At 37.4% G+C, this 20,367-nt stretch overlaps 2 protein-coding genes across 16 annotated transcripts; both read left to right on the forward strand.

The window, feature by feature from the left end:
* Window positions 1–954: 954 nt before the first annotated feature.
* On the forward strand, window positions 955–8,624 carry LOC121909344. 13 transcript variants are annotated; one of them, XR_006099418.1, is made up of 10 exons: window positions 1,077–1,381; window positions 1,829–2,038; window positions 3,513–3,602; window positions 3,719–3,851; window positions 3,928–4,097; window positions 4,765–5,078; window positions 5,193–5,371; window positions 6,158–6,344; window positions 6,468–6,683; window positions 7,330–8,624. XR_006099418.1 is itself a non-coding variant. In XM_042429847.1 (6 exons), exons 1-6 carry the CDS (start codon window positions 1,166–1,168, stop codon window positions 4,363–4,365), a joined length of 963 nt encoding a protein of 320 aa, XP_042285781.1. In that variant the 5' UTR covers window positions 955–1,165; the 3' UTR covers window positions 4,366–4,595. The 13 variants fall into 13 exon arrangements, 4 of the variants coding, with proteins under 4 accessions (XP_042285781.1, XP_042285782.1, XP_042285783.1 ...); XR_006099419.1 differs by lacking the exon at window positions 3,513–3,602 and adding an exon at window positions 4,146–4,191 and having other exon boundaries at window positions 1,084–1,381; window positions 1,829–1,928; window positions 3,928–4,049; XR_006099417.1 differs by lacking the exon at window positions 3,513–3,602 and having other exon boundaries at window positions 1,080–1,381.
* A 768-nt stretch (window positions 8,625–9,392) lies between these two features.
* On the forward strand, window positions 9,393–19,421 carry LOC121908773 (uncharacterized protein CXorf38 homolog). Of its 3 annotated transcripts, none has more exons than XM_042429046.1 (9): window positions 9,393–9,653; window positions 12,277–12,414; window positions 12,548–12,673; window positions 13,570–13,722; window positions 16,649–16,726; window positions 16,823–16,954; window positions 17,795–17,878; window positions 18,340–18,411; window positions 18,966–19,421. In XM_042429046.1, the coding sequence occupies exons 1-9, from the start codon at window positions 9,444–9,446 to the stop codon at window positions 19,002–19,004; spliced, it is 1,032 nt and encodes a 343-aa protein (XP_042284980.1). In that variant the 5' UTR covers window positions 9,393–9,443; the 3' UTR covers window positions 19,005–19,421. The 3 variants fall into 3 exon arrangements, with proteins under 3 accessions (XP_042284980.1, XP_042284981.1, XP_042284982.1); XM_042429047.1 differs by having other exon boundaries at window positions 18,343–18,411; XM_042429048.1 differs by having other exon boundaries at window positions 16,823–16,879; window positions 17,801–17,878.
* Window positions 19,422–20,367: the final 946 nt, after the last annotated feature.

Consider the following 20,367-nt stretch of genomic DNA (forward strand, 5'->3'; position numbering starts at 1 on the left):
CACTTATTACGTGTTTGTTTCTTACATAGGGGTTAGTAACATTGAAAGACAGCCACCTGATGTGACCGCTGAAGCCTAAACAGCCATCACTAAATGTCAGTTACTTTTAGCTTCACGCACTTTACATTCAGAGAAAGTAAAATAACAATAAAAACACTGAAAGGAACATGGCAGCACTCTCTCCACTCAACTAATTGGTCTTAATTCATATAGTTCATATAGTTTTTCCTGTTAAATGTCCAGCAGGTGGCAGAGTAACAAAATCTAACGATTGAACTCACTATCATAAAATACATACAAAAACCTCAAAAGCAATTTACAGAGCAAGAAAGGGAACAACAATTTAGGTAAAGAAACCAGGGGCGATATGAGAGCATAAAGCCCATTGTTGAATGGAACACAAGCAAGGCAAAAGTAGGTCTATATATGACTGTCAAGAGCAAAATACGTATATTGAGTTACAGTTAAGTTTGTCCATTCATCTTTTAATCGGATATGCCACCACAACATCCAGTAATTTGGGAGATCAGAAGCAAAATCACTAATTCATCAGGGAATAATGACATCGTTGCAGGAAATCTGGAATAACAGTACTACAGGTAGAGATAATTCAAAATTCAAGTCTGTCAGAGTGTCAGAGTGACAAGTTATCAAGTTAAATGTAGGAAAGAAGATGATGGTTTTTCTAGGTTAAGATTAGGACATACAGGACTCAGTGCTACTTTATATACCATGAAAAAGACAGTGTCAGATAAATGTGGCACTTGTAACTGGAAGGAAACTGTTGAACATGTGCTGATAGGTTGTAGGAAGTTCAGTGTAGAGAGAAAGACTGAGGGGCAGGGTGGTAGATATGGGAAGGGAGGGGAGCATCGAAGGTCTGTTAAAGACAGGGGATAAATATTACAGGTTCAAATGGCTTTGTTTAAATATTTAAATGAAACGGGTTTAATATCCAGAATACAACTTCTTTATAAAGTTTTTTTCGTTTGTTTTTGTTGTTTAAAGTCATAACGTTACATACTCCGATGCAGTAGGTGGCGGCATGCACCTTTAACGTTGGTTTGTAGTCCGCAGTAAAAGCAAGGAAGAAGAAGAAGAAGAAGAAGAAGAAGAAGAAGAAGAAATGCTAGGCACTGATAGGCAACATTAGCAATCAACTTGAATGCCGCGAAAATGCAAACACAAAAAGACATATTTAAAATGGGAAAGAGCTGTTGTGCGATTGACTGTACAAATAGATTCAACAAGGAATCGAAGTTATCTTTCTACGGGTTGCCGAAAGCTGAGGAGAAGAGAAGCAAATGCATTGCTGCAATTCGCAGAAACAACTGGAATCCAAGCACCGAAACATGGACTTGTGGTTCCCATTTTGTGTCAGGTATGTTGGATTTTTGGGTAAAATCATACCTTAAGTTATACTGTACTGTATTGACTACTCATCGATTAAATATTTAGCATCTTTCATTTATATTCTGTGTAACTGTAAAGGTTTTGTCAGCATTTGTTAAAAAAACATCCATGATGAAAGAGGAGGGGCAGGTTAGAAAGTGTTAGCAAGGACATACCCGGTTTTCCTCACCAGGGGGTACTCTACAAAGCAAATTTAAACAGTTAGCCAGAAAACTTAAAGTTTCAACAAAACATGTTGACATTTTCTTTATTATTAGCATCCTTATGTGTGGCTGAATCACACTCCTAGGCTACCTTTGTGACCCTGCTTTGTGGAATAGCCCCCAGGTACACAAGTCAAATGTTGTAATGATGAAACATGTATATTTCCTGTGCGGGGGTGTAAATAAATAGTAAAACTTTTTGCTTGTTTCAGGAAAGAAGAGCGATGATCCCCTACACCCTGACTACGTGCCAAGTTTATTCAGTTTCACCTCCACCGCTGATCGAAATCAGGCTGTCAACCAACTGGCAAGGTATCAACGAGTGTGCGGCATTTTCCGTTCAGTGTCTGCTACTGAAACACCAGAGAAGACGTCAACAGTGGCACTGGCAACAGTGAGAAGAAATCTAAATATAATTTAAAGTACGTGCACAGATATTAGCGGAGGGAAAACCAGTCAAACGACCATTGTTGTGTTCCTCTTTGCTCCAACTCGAGTCGTTACAACTCGGTGTTGAGCTTCCACTGCTTCCCGAAAGACCCCCAGCACCGCGTCCAGTGGAAGAGCATAATAAGACGGAATGATTTACTTATACCTGGTCACACAAATAAGCACCACAAACACCGGCAGGTGAATATTAAAGGTCGGAGCATGTCCGTCTTTATTTCACTGAAACAACTTCACCCAAACCAGAGGACATTCAGTTTTACACCAGATGAGAAATATCAACTGCAGGAGCAGAAATCAGAACAAGGTTTATTGAAAAGTAGGTTTGCATAACAATCAAAATATTCACAAAAATTAAGTGATCATGAATAATATTTTTAAAGAGGAAATTTGCAATAAAATGTGTAAAATATATTCCAAGTGAGAACAGCTGCTACACGTTTCAAGTTTAAATTGAAGAGAATGAAACGAAATGTACAAAATTTGTTTGCATTAATGTAACATGCCATGTTAGATCAAAAATCACAAAGTGCAAATGGAAGATTTTGAGATGTTACGTTAATATATCGTGTAATGTCCATGGGTGTGTCACTGGGGGTCCCGGGCCTTGTCGATTAGGCCGGCTGCAGTCGGGAAGAAACTGTGCAGTGATAGCTCCCAGTGGTGAAAAGTACATTTAAGTACAAATGCAAATTAACTTTTAGTCAAATTTTTACATACTCTTACTTCAGTTGAGTGAGCTACTTGTTCCACCACTACAGTACCGAGTGAAATATTGCACTTTTTACCCCAATACATTTATTTGAGAGTTGAAGTTACTGGTTACTCAGATTAAGATTTTAATAAATGGTGCGTTATTATAGGTGAAACTACCTAGGATAAAGTAGGTGTTGGGTGTAGGTAATGGGGTGCTCATCCTATGGCCTGACTAACTGGTTGGTTAGATTAGATAAAACATAGATTAATAAAATGCCTACTTAATAAGTATTATTGGCTGCTTCAATCATATCGCACTACAGTGGACCTGCTGTGAGCCATTAAAAGGCAGTAAAGACAGGCAGGATGCACCCGTGGGAAACAGAGAGGTTTCACTAAATAACTGACTGTTATATTGCTGCTGTTTTTCTCTTCTCTTGTGTTGTGGTGCTGCACTGAGACTTCCGGTAAAGCATCCTTTAATTTGTGTTTGTCTATTTCGACCTGGCTATAGTTTTTCTCCCTCTGTGTGTGTCCGTGAAGAAGGTGCTGCACATTTTACACCTTGCACCTTTTCCTCTTCCTCTGCAGTTGTCAGTCTGTGGTGATAAAGCAGGTGTAGCGACTATTTGTATTAATTTCCTCATCCCTCACTGATGTTTTGAGCCTCTGAACAAGAACATCATAAAATATTTATAGCATGAAACCAAACATGAAATTTTCAGCAGTACTGCTTTTCTTCCATTTTACCAGAACAAAATCTCTGTGTGGTCCTGGAGTCAATAAGGAGTTTGACTATTTAGTGCCTAAAAAGGGCCACATCTCCTTAAAATGTCATGCTCAGTATGTATCTTGGTCACATTTGCTAAACAACCAAGTTTAAGGGATCCTTATTGGAAATGTTTGTGGTATGTTTTGATAAAAATGGCTACAGTATATCAAACATCTCTTTTGTTAAGATTTCCCTCCCACGATCATCTGTTGGCATTCTGGACTCTTATTGAACCAGCAACATCTAGGATGGTACGGACTACAAGGGTCAGTGAAGCCCCTGCCGATGAAGGGGAAGAAGAGAGTTTTAGCAGATCAACAGTAAGTACATAACTGACACCCCATAAGGATACAAAAAAAACTGTATAATCTTAATCCCACCTCTCTTTCTCTTCAGAAACTGGTCCCCATAGATGAATTTTTCTTGTTTTTGAACTACCTGTCAACTGGATGGAGCCAGAGGGAACTTGGTCAATGTTTTAACATCTACCAGACAACAGTCAGTGCACAGCTGAGCAGGTGAAAGCTTATCTTCCCCTGGAGTTTATGGACTACGCAGACACCCAGGTAATCATTGACTGTGTTGAGCTGCGCTTCCTCCCTGTTTCTCCATAGTGACAATTGCTCCTCACAGAAGTCCCTCTGCACCTTCAAGGCTATGGTAGGCATGGCACCTCATGGTGCTGTGACATTTGTATCTGCACTCTATGAAAGTTTGGTGAGTGACAAAGAGATCTCCAGGCAGTCAGGCATAATACCTCTCCTGTCGCCTGACATGGCTGTTATGGTTGATCAGCGCTTCCTGGTAGATGACCTCGGCTCTTGTAAAGTATAATATAATATATACAATATTGTCTTCTTTGTATCCTGGGTATCTCTAATGTGTCTTGGACATAAAGGATTAATTCGCAGAGAAATTAGTAATTAAAGCTGCAAGCAGCGTTGAACGGGCCCTCATGCCTCCGCGCACGTCAGGCCGCGGCTTAGTCGAAGGGCTTCTGTCACGGGCATGTAGATATATGTGTGTGTGTGTGTATATATATATATATATATATATATATAAAATGTGTGTGTGGGTGTATATATAAACATATGTAAAATCAATCACACACACCCATACATACACACACCTATACCCAGTGTTTGCAATATTTTGCAGCAACATTACATGGTTACCTACATAGTTACACCCACATTAATTACATTATTGTGACTCTGTTACTTTGTTTTACAGCCTTGACTTGAGGGGAATACTTCTACAACTGCAATCAGCGGTAAACATAGAGGAGGCTGCACCCATGTCCTACAACATAAATGTCATTCGTTCAAGTGTGTTGGTCAGTGCTTTGAGGGCTTTCAGGCAACAGGCCTTTGATCCATGCAGGCAGCTAGACATTGTCTTTGTGGATGCATGTTGAGATGGGGAGGACTCCGTTGATAATGGTGGCCCTTCCCATGAGTTCTTTAAGCTCCTCATGCAATCCATCCTTGATTCGCAATATTTTGTGGGACCCCAGGATTGCAAGAACCTTGCTCTGGATGCCATGGGTATGTGCATCTGTTGTGTAAAACAGTCAGGAGCCAACTGTACTTAACCCATCATGAAAAGAATTAATGGTAAAGCTAATGATAAATTTCTCTCTGTAATGCCAACTTATACAGGGCTAACCAGGGGAACCTATAGACTGCTGGGTATGATGCTATCTGTCTGCCTTGTCCATGGAGGGGTTGGGCCCCGTGTGCTGTCCAAACGACTTTTTGCACAGCTGTCAGGGCTCCCCACTTCCCCAGGGGACATAACCGAAGTAGATGACATAGAGCTGTGTGAACAACTAGACAAGGTAAGTTATAAATCTGGCCCATATGGTCTATTTCTTTGACATAAATTAACTGTGACACACATTTGGCTAAAAATGTATTGTATACATTAAAATTAGTCTAATCTTCCAAAATTGTGCTGAGTGCTGTGAAGTTGAAAGTTCAGGATAGTCAAATTAATGTTTTATTTGCATATGATAGCTAAGAATATACATTGTCACCTTTCTGGTTGCCAGATTATTTTTTTTATAGAATAACAGCAGCATTAGAATAACTAACATTACATTTTGTAGTGTTGGTAAGAGTAATAGTAGTACTTTTTTTGGCATGTTTCAGTGAAAGACCGAATGAATAACCAATTTACAGATTACAACTTGCCTTTATATCCATACATGACTTTAAACTAAATACAATAGAACTGTAGACATCAAATAAGGGAAGACATAACACATTCATAAACATAAATGACCAAGTTTGAATTAAGCTGGGGGTTGTATGAGTTCAATGGAGTGGAGTGCACTACCTCACTGTCTATATCTCAAAAAATATGGACCAATTTAAGGACATTATTATATATGACCTGAGCAAAACTGATGTCCAACTCAAAAAAGAAAATCCCTCCTTTGAACCATGTAAAACAGACTTGTGACTTCATAAATTTGCAAAGGTTTAGCAGTTTGGGGTCTTTTAGACAGAGATTGGTACCAATCTCTGACATTTTGTTGCTGTTGTTGTTTAGGATAAAATTGAGCAAAATTGAGTGTAAACTTCAGCAGAAACTCTTTTCTTTTGTCAATATAAACTTTTAGATTCTAAAGGCAGAGTCAGTGACAGAGGCCTGCACAGCAATTTTGGAGGTGTGCAACAGCCTAAACATGCTTGGTGCCTTGACCGGCATCACAAGCCTAGAGGACAGAGATGAACTTTTCCAGTCAGCAACGCAATTTTATGTGGAAGGAAGATGTGGAGGCAGTTCTCAAACAGTCGACCTTTTCAGTATGACAACTTTATCATCGACTCCACTCCAAAGCATATTAAACTGCATATCTACATTTATTTTTTTATCTAAGTGATAACATATTAGAAATCTAAAAATATCTGTACTTTTGTTATTTAAAGGCTGAAGGAAGGATTGGAGACATTGGGAGTAAAAAATACCCTAGAAGCCCACTTTGGTCTGCTGGAGGACCTGTTTTTGCAGTGGAGCCCCAACCTTGTCTGCTGCTTCCTTAATTGAACTCTTCAGGGTCCGGTACTCACCAAGAGGAAGCAGCAGGAGGGCATTAGAGGAGTCAGCAGTTGGCCACTGGCACGACTGGTTGATTGATGTGAAAGGTGAGTTTATGTTAGGTTATTACAAAAGATGTTTCCCTTTTGAAGATATTTAGAATTTGTTTCAACCTCTCTTTATTCCAGTTCACTGCTAGATAAAGTTAACTTGAAGGCCTGATATACCCAATAACAAGAGTTCTAGCTAGCTGGAACAAGCTGAAATAACCTCTTCAAAATCTGCTTCTTCATTTTCACTGCAAGTTCTTTAAAAAACAACAGAAATAGAGCAAAATTTTGATATTCAGACAATGAAAACGTTGCCATGGAAATTGTGGTCATGACATGTCATGAAGTCTTTATGGATTTTGTTTGGATTAAGGATTAATTAAGACAACAACTCTAAAATGCACAGAAGAATGTAATCTGGTTTAGAAAGGGGATAATGAAAATTGAAACTCAGCCCTGTTAAAACCTTGTTGTAATTTTGTCGTATGGGAATGTACTAGTAACAAACCAGCACCCACTGACTTTCAACATTTAAAAGTAAAAGATTCAATATACAAGTGAAATTGAGCTATTTGCTTATATTTACAAAAATAGTAAACATTGCCAGTGGCTGTTTATCTAATTGCATGTATTTATAACGGGTGTTTCTTTGTGAGTGTATTAATAAAATCTGGATTACATTGTTTTTGTTTGTATGTTACAGGTGGAGATGCTGCCATTGAGGAAGAGGGAGGGGAAAGTCTGACCTTGTCCTTGGAGGAAGTACTGGTGTTTGCCTCTGGGGCATCCGCCATCCCACCATTTGGTTTTAGGGAGACTCCATGCATAGAATTCCTACATAGTACCCTGAATGGTTGGAGGTGGGTGTACCCGGATGCAAACACCTGTGCGATCATCCTGAATCTCCCCCTCCAGAGCAACTATGAAGACTTTGGACGCCACATGTTACTAGGCGTAATTCAATCACCAACATTCGGGGTTGCTTAAGTTTTTTTTTTTGTTGTTGTATTACATTTCCTTTTTCACAAATCATTACAGAATGGTCATATGTTGTGTATAGTTGTAGTACCTGTTGTTCACTGTTCACATACAGGAACTTGCATTTCTGTCTGTGCATTTTATGGGGAAGGAGGTGCTCATCCATGTAACCCACAATTTACCCTGTGTTTTATAGGGTTTTTGGGTTTAACAGTTTAATTAGATTCTGTTGTGGACTGTAGCTCATTCCTGGAGTTTTAATGATGTGAGCGTTTAGTAGGCAGCAAGGGTCAAACAAAAGATGTTATTGTGTTGCATTGTGGGAAGTGTAGGATCCAGTGTTTTTGGAGCTTGACCTATACTATGCACTAAATTCATTTTAACCACTTTATGGCAGTGCAATGTTTAACTGCTAGAGTACCCCTATAATATGGATACGTATTGTTATATATTGTGGTATGGCAAATGTATGTAAAACCACATATAAAATAATGGCCCATATTTGTCATTTACAGACCAAAACTTCTATAACTAATTTTGTTAATTTTTTTTAAGGGTTACAGATTTAGTTTTATGCATCAAAACTGGTGTACTTGTCAATGTACACCAATCAGTCCGTGAAAACAGTTGCATAATGTCATCAGCTTGAAGAGAACAGATTTGTTTGCTTGTATTACAAACTGGAGGTGTGGAGTTGTACAAGGCACAGAGGGTCTAACAAAAAGATGCTCTAAATTTACATTTTGAGAAATGCAGGATCTAGTATTTTTAGAGTTTGAATTGTGCTGTTACAACAACTTTGCCCATTCTTCCCATCTCATAACCCTACTTCTTATTTTATCAGTGAGGGCCAGGTTTAGTAATGGTGAAATCAGCATGAGGTTACTGCTGCTGTGACCAGTGGAGGATTGAGGCAGCTTATTATCTGTGTGTGGGTATGTATTTGTGCGTGTTCCCTCTCTACTTGTGGAAGTCCTGCAGGAAATGCTGCTGCTTAAAGTTCATTTTGTAATAGAAATATTTAGACATGCTGTGTATTTCATGATTTACAGCTTGGCGTTTACACACACACACACACACACAGAAAGAGCCTGAGCTATGTGGGCCATCCAATACTGATTGAATATTGTTCCCAATTGTTGCTCATGGAGTGGTGTGTTTCAAGGAATATAAGTATAGGAATACAAGTTTTGAATTGAACACACTGAGTGTTCTTTTTAAAATGTATAGGACAACTAAATACATACAATTTCGAACTATAATACTGTTTTTATCATATACATTGATTGATTAAAATAATTAAAGATTATTAGAGTAATAATTAGAGTAAACTTAAACCCCAACTGAGTAACAATCTCTTTGTCACAACGTTATAGTGAGTCCTTAAATGGTAAATGTCATCACTGTCATAACTGTTTCATGGTCAGACCGCCTTTTATTCAAGTCAGAGCAGTCTAGAGCAGAACATAACTGTGTTTGAAATATTGGGAGTGATCTGAAAAAGTAATTTGGACAATTTTTCATTAATTTCTTTCTATTGTCACTGTTATCAAAATTATATTTACACAGAACACAGTGATAATGACAAATTAAAGTAAATAAATGACTATGGAAGTGAATATTTATATGTTTACGGATTACATCCGTAGTGTTAAGAACTACCATAGAGAATGAATGGGAAAAGTTAAGGGAGTTAAATTTGACTGTTCCTGTTAAGCGTAAACAGATTGCGTGGCCGCGCAATCTCCATTGCGCACGCTCTATTATAGTTCCAGCCGACTCCGCATTTTTCATTCTCAGATTTCTCGCTATTCCTTACACAAGAACTGTTGCATCAGCATGGATACTATTCAGAAACTTAATGAAGAGCCAGTATTCTGGAATAACTTTAAAGTTCACATAGGTTTGAGACGCCTTGGTGAATGTCTGGGGCCGTTCATCGATGAGGAAATAACGGCTTTCCACGATAGAATGAAGCAACAATGCGGCTCCGCTCCGTGTGAGAAGAAATGCGAGTTTTCAAACTGGGACTCCACGTGTAACCAACCGGTACGAACTTCATGCAACTCAACTTTAAGATGGCTTGTGTGTGGTTCCACCAGTGGTCCAAACTACGTTAAAAAGGAAATGTTAAAGCTTTGTTGTTTATTTGTTACCAGTATATGACTCTGAATATTTATACGTCACTTCACTATATGCTGCCACGCCTAGTTTCTGCTGTCATCATGTGCTTTTCACAGTTGACAGTCTACTGTCAAAATAATCTCTATGTTTCTCAGGTGAATGGTTCTGAAAACAAAGCTGACATCTAAATACACTTCTGCCTCTGTAATCACTGATAGTGACCTGAATGAGGCACCAGATTTATGTTTTTTTTAATCTACTCTATTTAGGATTCAGTGCTATTACTCAACTCTTACAAGTTTTAATTAGGGCCTGAGCCCTGGAGGGCGAAGACCCTATTGTATTTGTTTCTTTCTTATCATCTTATCATCTTTCTCTATTAATACGCCACTTCAACCCTAAATTTGACCCCCTAAACATGCCCAAAAACTCACCAAATTTGGCAAACACATCAGGTCTGGTGAAAAATGTGATAAAATGTAAAAATTAACCCCCAAAGTGCCAAAATGTGCTCGAGAGCGCCACCTATGTATCTAAAACGGCCGCCACGGCCCGTAGGAATGTCGTAGAGAGATTAAACCAAAACTCAATTATTCGTCTCATCAAGACCTACAAATCATACGCTGACACCCCTTACCTAAATCCAACAGGAAGCCCGCAGTTCACCCATGAAAGTATGAGTTTGTGCCAATTTTTGACCTTGAATAAACGCTATCTCCTCCTAGGGCGTTAATGGTATCGGCTTCAAACTTTAATACATGACTTATCACACTGTGCCGAAACAAAAGTTATTAAAAACTTTGTAATAACTCGGATGGTTTAGATCTAGTAAGCCCTGAAAGTTGGAGTGCGACATCACACCTTACAATGTAAACCAATGGGGAGGCAATCTCTGGGCATGGACTTTGTGCCAAACTGGGGCGTCTGACGTCTAAACTATAAGTCCGACCACTTTCAAACCTGTATCAATGGATTCGCGACGAAAATTCCTACAAAAAATATGATTTTTATTGTAAGATTTGGCCAAAGTCATGGGATTTATGAAGATATTTCAAGAGTACTCTGAAATCCCTCTCTCCAGTTGAGAGGGAGAGAGAGAGAGAGAGGATGGGGGTGGGGGGGTGTCAAGTCAGCTCTGTCAGCCCAACATCTACATGCCTGTGACAGAAGCCCTTGGACTGCGCCACACTCCAGTTGCTTAGTGTTTCTACACATCTGACAGCAGTGTTCAATCCTTACTTTTTTTTTCAAGGAGTACATGTGCTCCTAAATGAAAAAAATTAGGAGCCCACATATAACTTTAGGAGCACACTGAAAAACGTTCAAGTAACAGTTTCTTAAAGAAAACAATTCATTACATACATATTTACAATTTATCGCTTACATATTTAAACTCTTTGTGTGTGTGTTTTTTTTACTGTAAATGTAAAAAAAGTTAAAAAATATATAAAAGACAACCAATCATATTATCAGCCAATGGGACATCTACAAAGATGGGTTGGATATATGGTCATATGGTTTCAGGCCAATCGTTGTCCAAGATTAACAGACGCAATGTGGTGGTACGGGGTGGAGCAGAAAGATGCATAGTACAACAATATAAATTGATAAAAAAAAATAAAATAAAAATAAAAATGAAAAAGTGATAAAAAATAAAAAATCATAATACATTATTAAAAAAATCCATCATAAAAGATATATCATAAAAATTATATCATAAACTTTGGAAATCCAAAATCCAAAATGCCTCTCTCTTTTTTTATTAAAAATATTGAAATTTCTCGTAGACATCCCTGATTAAAAAAGGCAAAATAAAGAAGGATTATACTCTGTATAGGAAAAATGAAATATTCTTTCCCCTGAAAAGGCTAAAGGTGCATTTGTTAGATCACTTGTTAACTGGTGGTAATGTGGTGAAAAGAACTAATTTCGTAAGTGTATTTTTTTTAAAGGTCTAAATTGATAGACTCTCTGATGTTTGACAATAGAATGATTCCTGATATGAAAAATATACTGCATAGATCATTTTGATATCACTAATTTTGTATTTTTATTTCCTCCTATGACTGGACATCTGCTGAAACCTTCTTTGAGACACATTTATTCCTAAATTTAGCCCTGAGTACAATAAGCTTTGTGAAAATCTAATATGATGTGAATTTTAAAAAATCACCTCTAATAATGTTCAATACTTTAAATATTAAAAACATAGAACAGCAAAGCAGAGCTGAAATCATTTGACGTCCCCTTTACAAATCAGGAGGTTCTCATGTCATTGTTTGAAGTAAAGCTCTCTTTTATAATCATTAGTTGGTAATTAATATATACTCACTATCTATTCAATATTCAGCAAAGGTTGTCAACTCATCTACGGTTATTAATGTTAATAAGTAATGAATTACACAATTCATACAATAATCTGTCAACAGTAGTTGCCGTTGTAATTACTATTAAGCTGATAATGAATGGATTTGAATGCTTTATTAACCATTAACCGTTGGTTTCCTTTTGTTTTACTGTGATTCTAATTTTATGTTGCTGATTGCAGATTCCTCCGTTTGATTGCGAGGTGTGCACTACGTGGAGAGATGAGATACGGACTCACCACTCCAATCAGAACGGAAAAGTGATGTGGACGAACAGTAAACCTCACCTGTGGTCCCAAGATAAATGGCAAGTGGCTAAAGTAAGTTTCCAGTCTGGTGCTTTTTCTCTTAGCAGCAAATCATTTTTGCTTCCATCAAGTTTTCTTATGTCAAGTTGGTTTGGTCTGATTGTGAGTAAAGTGTCACATTAATGATTTTTTGTTGTGTTTTCAGGTGTACATGTCAAATGGTCATAAGAACCATAACTCACTTGGTGATTTTGACATTGCCGCACTTCTGTGTCTCATGAATCAATGCAAGCACTTCGAGAAGTTTAAGCTCAGAGGGCTGTGTGAAGAGGTAAATGCTTATTTGTACACACACACACATATTGCACATTGAATTAAAATTAAATTTGAAAATAATAAACAGATGTTGTTGGATGCACATGCAAAAAGCCAAACATTCTTTTTCACATTTTTTTGTGTTATACAATTCATCTATTAATAAAAATAGTAGGTTAAACAATACTGACAATAATACAAACACCATCTTCATTTGTGTGCTCAGATATGGTCATATACTGTCAACTTTCTGCTGCCTCTAACTTTTTATGCAGTCACTCATTTTAAATGTCACTATAGACAATCACACAGTAGTACAGATGTTATCATGAAACTGTGTTTATCTTTTTGTTGTCGTAGCATTTTGAGAGCATGAAATATCAACACGATTGACATTATTAGTGCAACAGCAGCAGGTGTTGCTGCCCCCTCTTGGTTAACAGGTAGTTTGAGATAAATCAATCATTGATACTTGTTCGGTTGTCTGACTGCAAAAACAGAAAAATATGATGCCACTAAGAATGACCATATTGTGAGTTTGGTTGCATTTATACATAATGTAGCCAATTCTCGAACCTCGTCTCAGCAACAATTAGTTGAATAATCCATCAACAGAAAATTAATCTGCAACTATTTTGATAATCGATTAATTGTTTTAGTCATTTTTTAAGCAAAAATGCCAAAAATTCAGATTCCAGCTCCAGCTTTAATGCTTTTATTTTCTATGTATGAACATCTTTGGGTTTTGGACTGTTGGTCGGACAAAAAGACATTTTAATACATCTCCTCTGTTTCACTTACCAGTCATTTGTCACTATTTTATGACAATTCATAGGCTTATTGATTAATCAATTTATCAATAATGAAAATAATGGTTAGTTGCAGCCTTAATAAGGTCTCTATCTTTTTTAGGTTTCCTTTGTCCGGAACAGTATCATGCATTCTCCAAATTACCAGCTGAAGCAAAAGGATTTGGACAATTACATGACACGGATCAGAAAACTGTGTAAAGTGCTGGTGAAACATCATCCCAACTTTGGAAGTCTGTCTCGAGAAATCGATGAGGTGCACGTTTTCCCATTTTACTCCTGTATTTTATTGTGTTTAATTTAAAGGGATAATGCAAAAACAAACAACGTTATTGTATCATACTTTGTCGTTCTTGACTAGTATTTGCGATAGGAACAGCACTTAGTGGTTCTTATCACAGTATAAGATATTATTTAAGTACTCAAATTAGATTACCCATTTAACTCTATATGTAGTTTACATTTCTCCCAGTGATAGTTTCTTTATTAATTTCTTAAAACACACTGCTGTGTCAAATTTAACTTGAAATTAACCTCTTTCGTTTGAAACCTTCAGTGCACTGAGACTGGACTTTTCAATGAAGTAGCAGATATCTTGTGTACAGCAGCTTAACTTTTCAAATAAACAATATTTACATAGTTTTTAAATAATTTTCAACAAAATGATTGAACATTTTTGTGTAAAAACCAAATCAGACACAAAATATTATTCAAAGCAGAGCATATTTTTATATGTCATATGTGGAGATGGTTTTTAACTAATAAAGTTAGTTCCTACAAATATGTAAACACGCATGTGATAATAGAGAGGATGGAGATGTAAGTTGTTTGTCAGGAAAAAGAGTCAGTACTCAGTCACAATTCTGTTGGCTGTGTGCAGGTTCCAACACGAATCATTGAAAGGAGAAGATCACTTACATTTGGTTCAATTTTGAGAAGGCAGCATCATCCTTAAGGGCCAAATTAGTAGAGCCTGACAGATTGTGTTTGTTACAGGACTCAATATAATTCAGTCTAGTAAACCACCACTACCCACAAAGACCTCAATGACAGACATGAAGTAGAATAGAGCTTTTGTATTGGATTGCATTTGATTGCACGGATGTTCCTAATTAAGTGCCCAGTGAGTATTTATTATAAGCTTATTGCAGATATAGTGTATAGTGTATATGTCAGCTGATAAATAACAAAAACTAGCATTACAGAAATGCCAGACTGGATTTGAGGTCATTTGTGTCTTGGTTTGTCTGCCAGAGAGCACTGTCAAGTTGATTTTTAACTGTAAAATACAAACGTTTGTTCTTGTTTACAGTTGGACTACAGATTGTACTGTTAAACTTCCATCCAGGACATAACTGGACTAAGAAGACTTATTGACTTTATGCATTTCAGCTGCAAGAAAATGCTCCGACTCCATAATTTTGTCTCTTAACTTCCTTTCTGCACCACAAGTGGAGATATCACATTGTGTACATTGACATCTGCTTCTTGAGATCATCATGTGCCTACATTTAAGCAAATATCTGACCTGTTTATAAAATACGTACAGCGTGAAAGATTGACATAGCTTTATTCTACAGCAGTGTGACAAACATCGAGCACTATTTTCATAGTGGCACTAATACCTACACACCACCAGGATCAGCTGCCCATGTTACTGTTAAAACAGTCATGGTGACTAGTGCCTAGTGTTGGTATTTGTGTTTTATTACGTGTCTGTAACAATGTGATATATCCACAGAAGAAGTCAAATGCAAATGCTAATGCTAATACAATTCTTCGGCTAAAACGCACAGTGAAAAGTCATTAGGGTCGTTACACTATTACACATGGTCCAGTATTCTGTGGCACAGTTTTTTATTATGTAACAAGCTAATTCATCAATAAGATATGTGTTATATTACATAGTTGGGCAAAAAGATGTGTTTTAATTTACACTGATAAACCAGATAACAGACCAATACAATTTATAGCACATCACATACACATACATATTTCAATCTGGTTTGTAGGGTATTTCTAAATACTTCTTTAAATTAAAGTTAAATCACTCCTCAGGGGCACCACCTTTTTTTAGTGATCGGAGGAAACAGGATTTATTAATCAGTCTCAAATTAATCATAAGTTTTTTTCAAAACAGTGACCTCCGTCTGCTGTGCTCAAAGGAAACCACAGCAAGGACTTGAACCTATCTTAATGTTATAGCAATGGGGAATGCTTCAGCTTGTCTAATGAAATTATTTATCATTTTATTTTATCCGACGTCAACTTTGATCACAAAGCCATGTTATGCTTTACTGTGCTGAAGAGATGTCGTCTCGGCAGGTCCGGCGTTGTGTTGGTCACTGTAGTCAGCTGCGGTTGTGCAGGCTTGGACAGCTAGTGCAGCTCGGCTTGGGCCGTGCTGTGGATGAGTCTTGATGGATGCAGCGACTCAATCTTTCAGACTGCACTGTAAAAAGTCTTTGCTGACGGCTGAGCTCCCAGGGGATGTTGGATAACGAGTCGCTGAGCCAGTGGGCCGATAACAGGTCATTTAACAGTCAGTTGGTTGTCTTGCTATGGCAACAGATGGTCAGAAGTCCTTGGCTGATGTGTCTCTGTCTTCTTCAAACTACAAAAGTAAAGTACTACACGTTAAAATGCAAGATTTCTTGTTGAAAATTATAAAAGAAAAAATAAGCCTAACCCTTTTCAATTAAGGATTAAAATGCGCGCATACTTTAGGTCAAAGAACAAAATTTATAATAGACATCTAAAGAAAACTTGAGGTAAAATAAAGAAATAGTTCAACAACTCGTTGCATCTCCCAGCCTAAAGGCACGGGAGATGCCTTTCGGCTTTTTATCAGTTTCTGAGGTATTAGGTGTGTTGAAAAGTTCTAATGAATATTAATTTTCTTTATTCTCCAAGGAAAAACGTGGTGCCCTGACAAGTTGAATTAAAGAATAATAGTAGAGATTAACTCCTACAGGTTTAATGATTGTTTGTGAAGAATGCAAATAATGGAGATAATTAATAATCTGGTAATAATTTAAATAATCATTGTATTGACATGTTAGCATCAGAGCTCTTGAAAGTTTTCACCATAAGAAGTTAAGAGACAAAACTGGAAATGGAACAGGATAGTAAATGTGTGGGCAGCATGAGGTCAATACTAAAGTGAACCTCTCTGTTTTCAGATTCAGCGCCTTGACTTGATCCTGTTTGCACGAGACAATCAGGCTCAGAATAAAGAGGAACTGGAGGATAAACTTGTTGTAAGACACAAAAAACACTTTTTAAAATGCTCTCTTTTCAAACATGCTTTTTTAAAAGCATTTTAATTCTGTATATATGTTTTATTTACTTTTTAGGCTGCTCTGGAGGACAACAGAAAAGCAAAGAAAACTGAGGACTTACTTAGGAGGAAGGTGAAGAAGCTGGAGAAAACCCTCTCTGAGCGTGACGAGGAGATAAAGACTCTGCGTTTCTCCTGCAAAGAAAAGATGAAGATACAGCAGAAAATGATTGCTCTGTGGACAAAATGATAGAGGCTATGAATACTGTTAGATACACAAGTTCCACATTTGGATTTAAAATTCTTTTTACAACTTTGGCTTATTTTCATTCTTATTCTGTGTGTAAAAAGCCACCGTGCAATAAACGACAGACAAAGCTAGCAACTAGCTGGTGACTGTAGTGGAGCGTTTAGCAGCTAAAGAGACAAATAGTTTAGTCAAGAGTTGGTGAAAACCTAAAAGGAGGTAAAAGGAGAGTAAATATTGAACTCTCATCATCAGGTAGACAGACAAATGAATGCTAATGTTTCTCTGTGGCTGCTGGATGTGTAAAATTGCAGCTGTTCGCTAAGACGTCACCAAATTAAGTTAAAGGGTGATAATATATCAATGTTGTGTTTACAGTTTGTTTCTGCTGCCTCAGAGTGGACAACAATCTGTTAATGTATGTTTCTAAACCAAGGGCCCCTTTTATAACTGTTGCAGTTGCATTCATTAACAGCTGCTGCAGCCATCAGCCTCTTTGTTTTTAATACTGCTGCCATTCTCTTTATAAATGAGACTCCAGCAGAGACGTCTACTCTCATTTTCTCTGCATTGCTGACAACATTTATACTACATTAACACATATGGATTGAACTCAGTATTCAGTTCAATTTCCTGTGTAAACACATTCTTATTGAAAAAGCAGAAATTTAAGGATCAGCATTAAGTTTTATGAAAAGTGTTGAATGAATGAAAGCATGAATGAATCAAACTCACAATCATTATACATGTTGTTTCCAGTCACTCACAATCTGACTATTTAACGTGTGTTTTACATTTTAACTGCAGGCTGTCAAGCAGAAGGTCATTGATGATATTGGGATGAAGGTGGTGAAGATTAGAGAGAAGTTTCAGCAAGAAATCTTGGTAAGACATTAACTTATAGGTTCACATCTTTTCAAGTCTGTTTTAAAACAGTTATCACATTCTCGTAAGTACTTTGAAAGTGATGGTTGCTGTAATTATTTCTTGTGATCATTCTGGCTGTTAAGTGATCCCTCCTACTGTAAAAGACGGGGGACTAAATCCACAGTCCTCATTCTGATCAAAAATGAATTCCAAGTTCAAGTTCAAGTCCAAGTTCAACCACCACTAATATGAGACTTTAGCAGTCAGGGTTTAGGAAAAACCAAAGCATAGACACTGAACATAGACAACTCAATCCTAAGAACAAACAATTATAAAATGTTTTTAAAATGTTCTCCACATAAAATCACAACAGACTCATGTCATAAACGACAACGGTTGTTTGACGCTATTTTAAGATGCAAATATCAAGGTACCATCACTCACAATCAGACTATTTAACGTGTGTTTTACATTCCAAGCAGGAGGCCATTATAGTTATCTGCACGAAGATGGAGATATTTCTGCTAGAGAGGGCTCTTTCCAAAAATGAGGTAAGACATATTAAATTATGTTCACATCTTTTGAAGTCTGTTTTAAAACAATACTCACATGCCCGTAAGTACTTTGAAGGTGTTGGTTGCTGTAATTATTTCTTCTGATCATTCTGGCCGTTGTTTTGGTTTACAACACTTGAATATATTTTAAAATACAACATATCAGACTTTGTCAAGGATAGAACGAAAAAGTCCTGGACTTATATCCATCGTTGTACCCGATGTTTTCAGAGTCCATAAATCACTTAACAAGATGGGACAGGAGTTCATTGTCTGACATGAAGAAAAACCGAAGCATAAGACCAAACATAGACAACTCAGTCCTAAGAACAATCAATAAAGTGTTTTTAAGATGTACTCCAGATAAAATTGCAACAATAAATGCAACAACTAAGATATTTCAATCATTATCATTTCTGAGTAGTAATTGTTATGACCCTTGGTCATTATTGTGTTTTTTGCTCCTGTTGGCCATCTGTATTTCTATTTTTACAATAACTGCTCTCTCTCTTCCTTACCCCTCTAATGTGTGCGTGTCTGATTACATACAGGCCGTGCTCCCTGATTGGCCTGGGTGCTGGGACAGCTGATTGGCCAGAACGGATGATTTAAACACCAGCTGATGCCGGCTCCCGCCCTCTCTCTCTCTCCCATGTCCAACAATGGAGGCCCATCCTACTAGTCGTAGTGTGTGTTACAGTGTTAGTCATGTATAGAAGTAGTAAAGTGCTGCATTTTTAATGTCAGCCAGGTCTGCTAGGCAGGCTCTTCTCCATTAGATGATAGTTCTCATACATTGCAAATATACACAAACTTAGGTAGCAGTTTAATTCGTCAGAGTGAGAAGCCCCTTTTTTTGTGTGAACCTTTTTCTCCTGTTTTTCTTGAGTGGGAGTTAGGTTACGCCTTGTCTTTTGGAAGTTAGGGTGGGGGTTTAGTTCAGTTCTGTTTGTTGTTTTGGGCATTACTCAACTCCGAAGTTCTGCAAAATAAACTGTTACAGAGAACTTTGATGGTTGTCGGGCTGATCACTCTTGGGCCTGGGAAGAGCAGGGGATCTTAACATGTTATGTCCAGGTTTGGACAAAACTTGTTAATGAGACTGCCATGATGACTCTGATACTTTTTGAGTTCATGTCAAGTCATGCTTGAGATCACCTAAAGCCAACCATCAGAAAGTAATAAAGGGGGGAAAAAAAACATGTCTTTGTGCCTTATACATAAACAAATACAGCTATATCTCTAAGATTGTCATAGTTTTATGAATTTAAACTGATTAAGCTGTGAAACCCACAGATAGTTCCAGGAAGTTCTTGGTGGTAGCAATCATGGAAAAAGAGTAGACTCAAAGTAGATGCTATTCCCATCATCTTTGTGCATCGCCCTGTGGTCAAAAAGAGGAGGGCCCTTGCACCACGATGCACCCCTGGACCTGTAAATATTGAGCCCATAGCTGCTGATCACAGCTATAGTGTTAAAGGTGATACAAGTATGAACTCTTAATAATTATAGTAATATTTCATATTTTTAAGTGATATAATATTATTTTGGATATTTAAAAATTAAGTGTCATGTCTTCAACTTATATCAGTTTCAAAGATTGAGGAACAAAGGGATGAGGAACCTAAGAGAAGGGAAAGTGAGAGAGAAGAAAGAGAAGACATGGCTAGTGAGGAGAGTTGGGGTGAGCTGACACCACTCAGTGAGCCAGCAGCCAAGAAAAAAACACCAAAAAAGCAAAGGTGGCACTAAGAAAAATAAAGAAGGAAAATGCAGCTCTCAAGAAGACAATGAAAATTAGGGACAAAAACTTAAAGAAAACTTTTTCAAAAGACCAAATTAAGGCAGATTAACCACAAAAGGGATGGAATGGAGCAATGACACCATTAAGAAGGCGTTAAAAATTCGCTTTGCTGCTGGTCCAACAGGTTTACAAGACCCTGCAGGAATTGC

The sequence above is a fragment of the Thunnus maccoyii genome, chromosome 12 (genome assembly GCF_910596095.1).
Source record: "Thunnus maccoyii chromosome 12, fThuMac1.1, whole genome shotgun sequence".
In the NCBI taxonomy this organism is placed as follows: Eukaryota; Metazoa; Chordata; class Actinopteri; order Scombriformes; family Scombridae; genus Thunnus; species Thunnus maccoyii.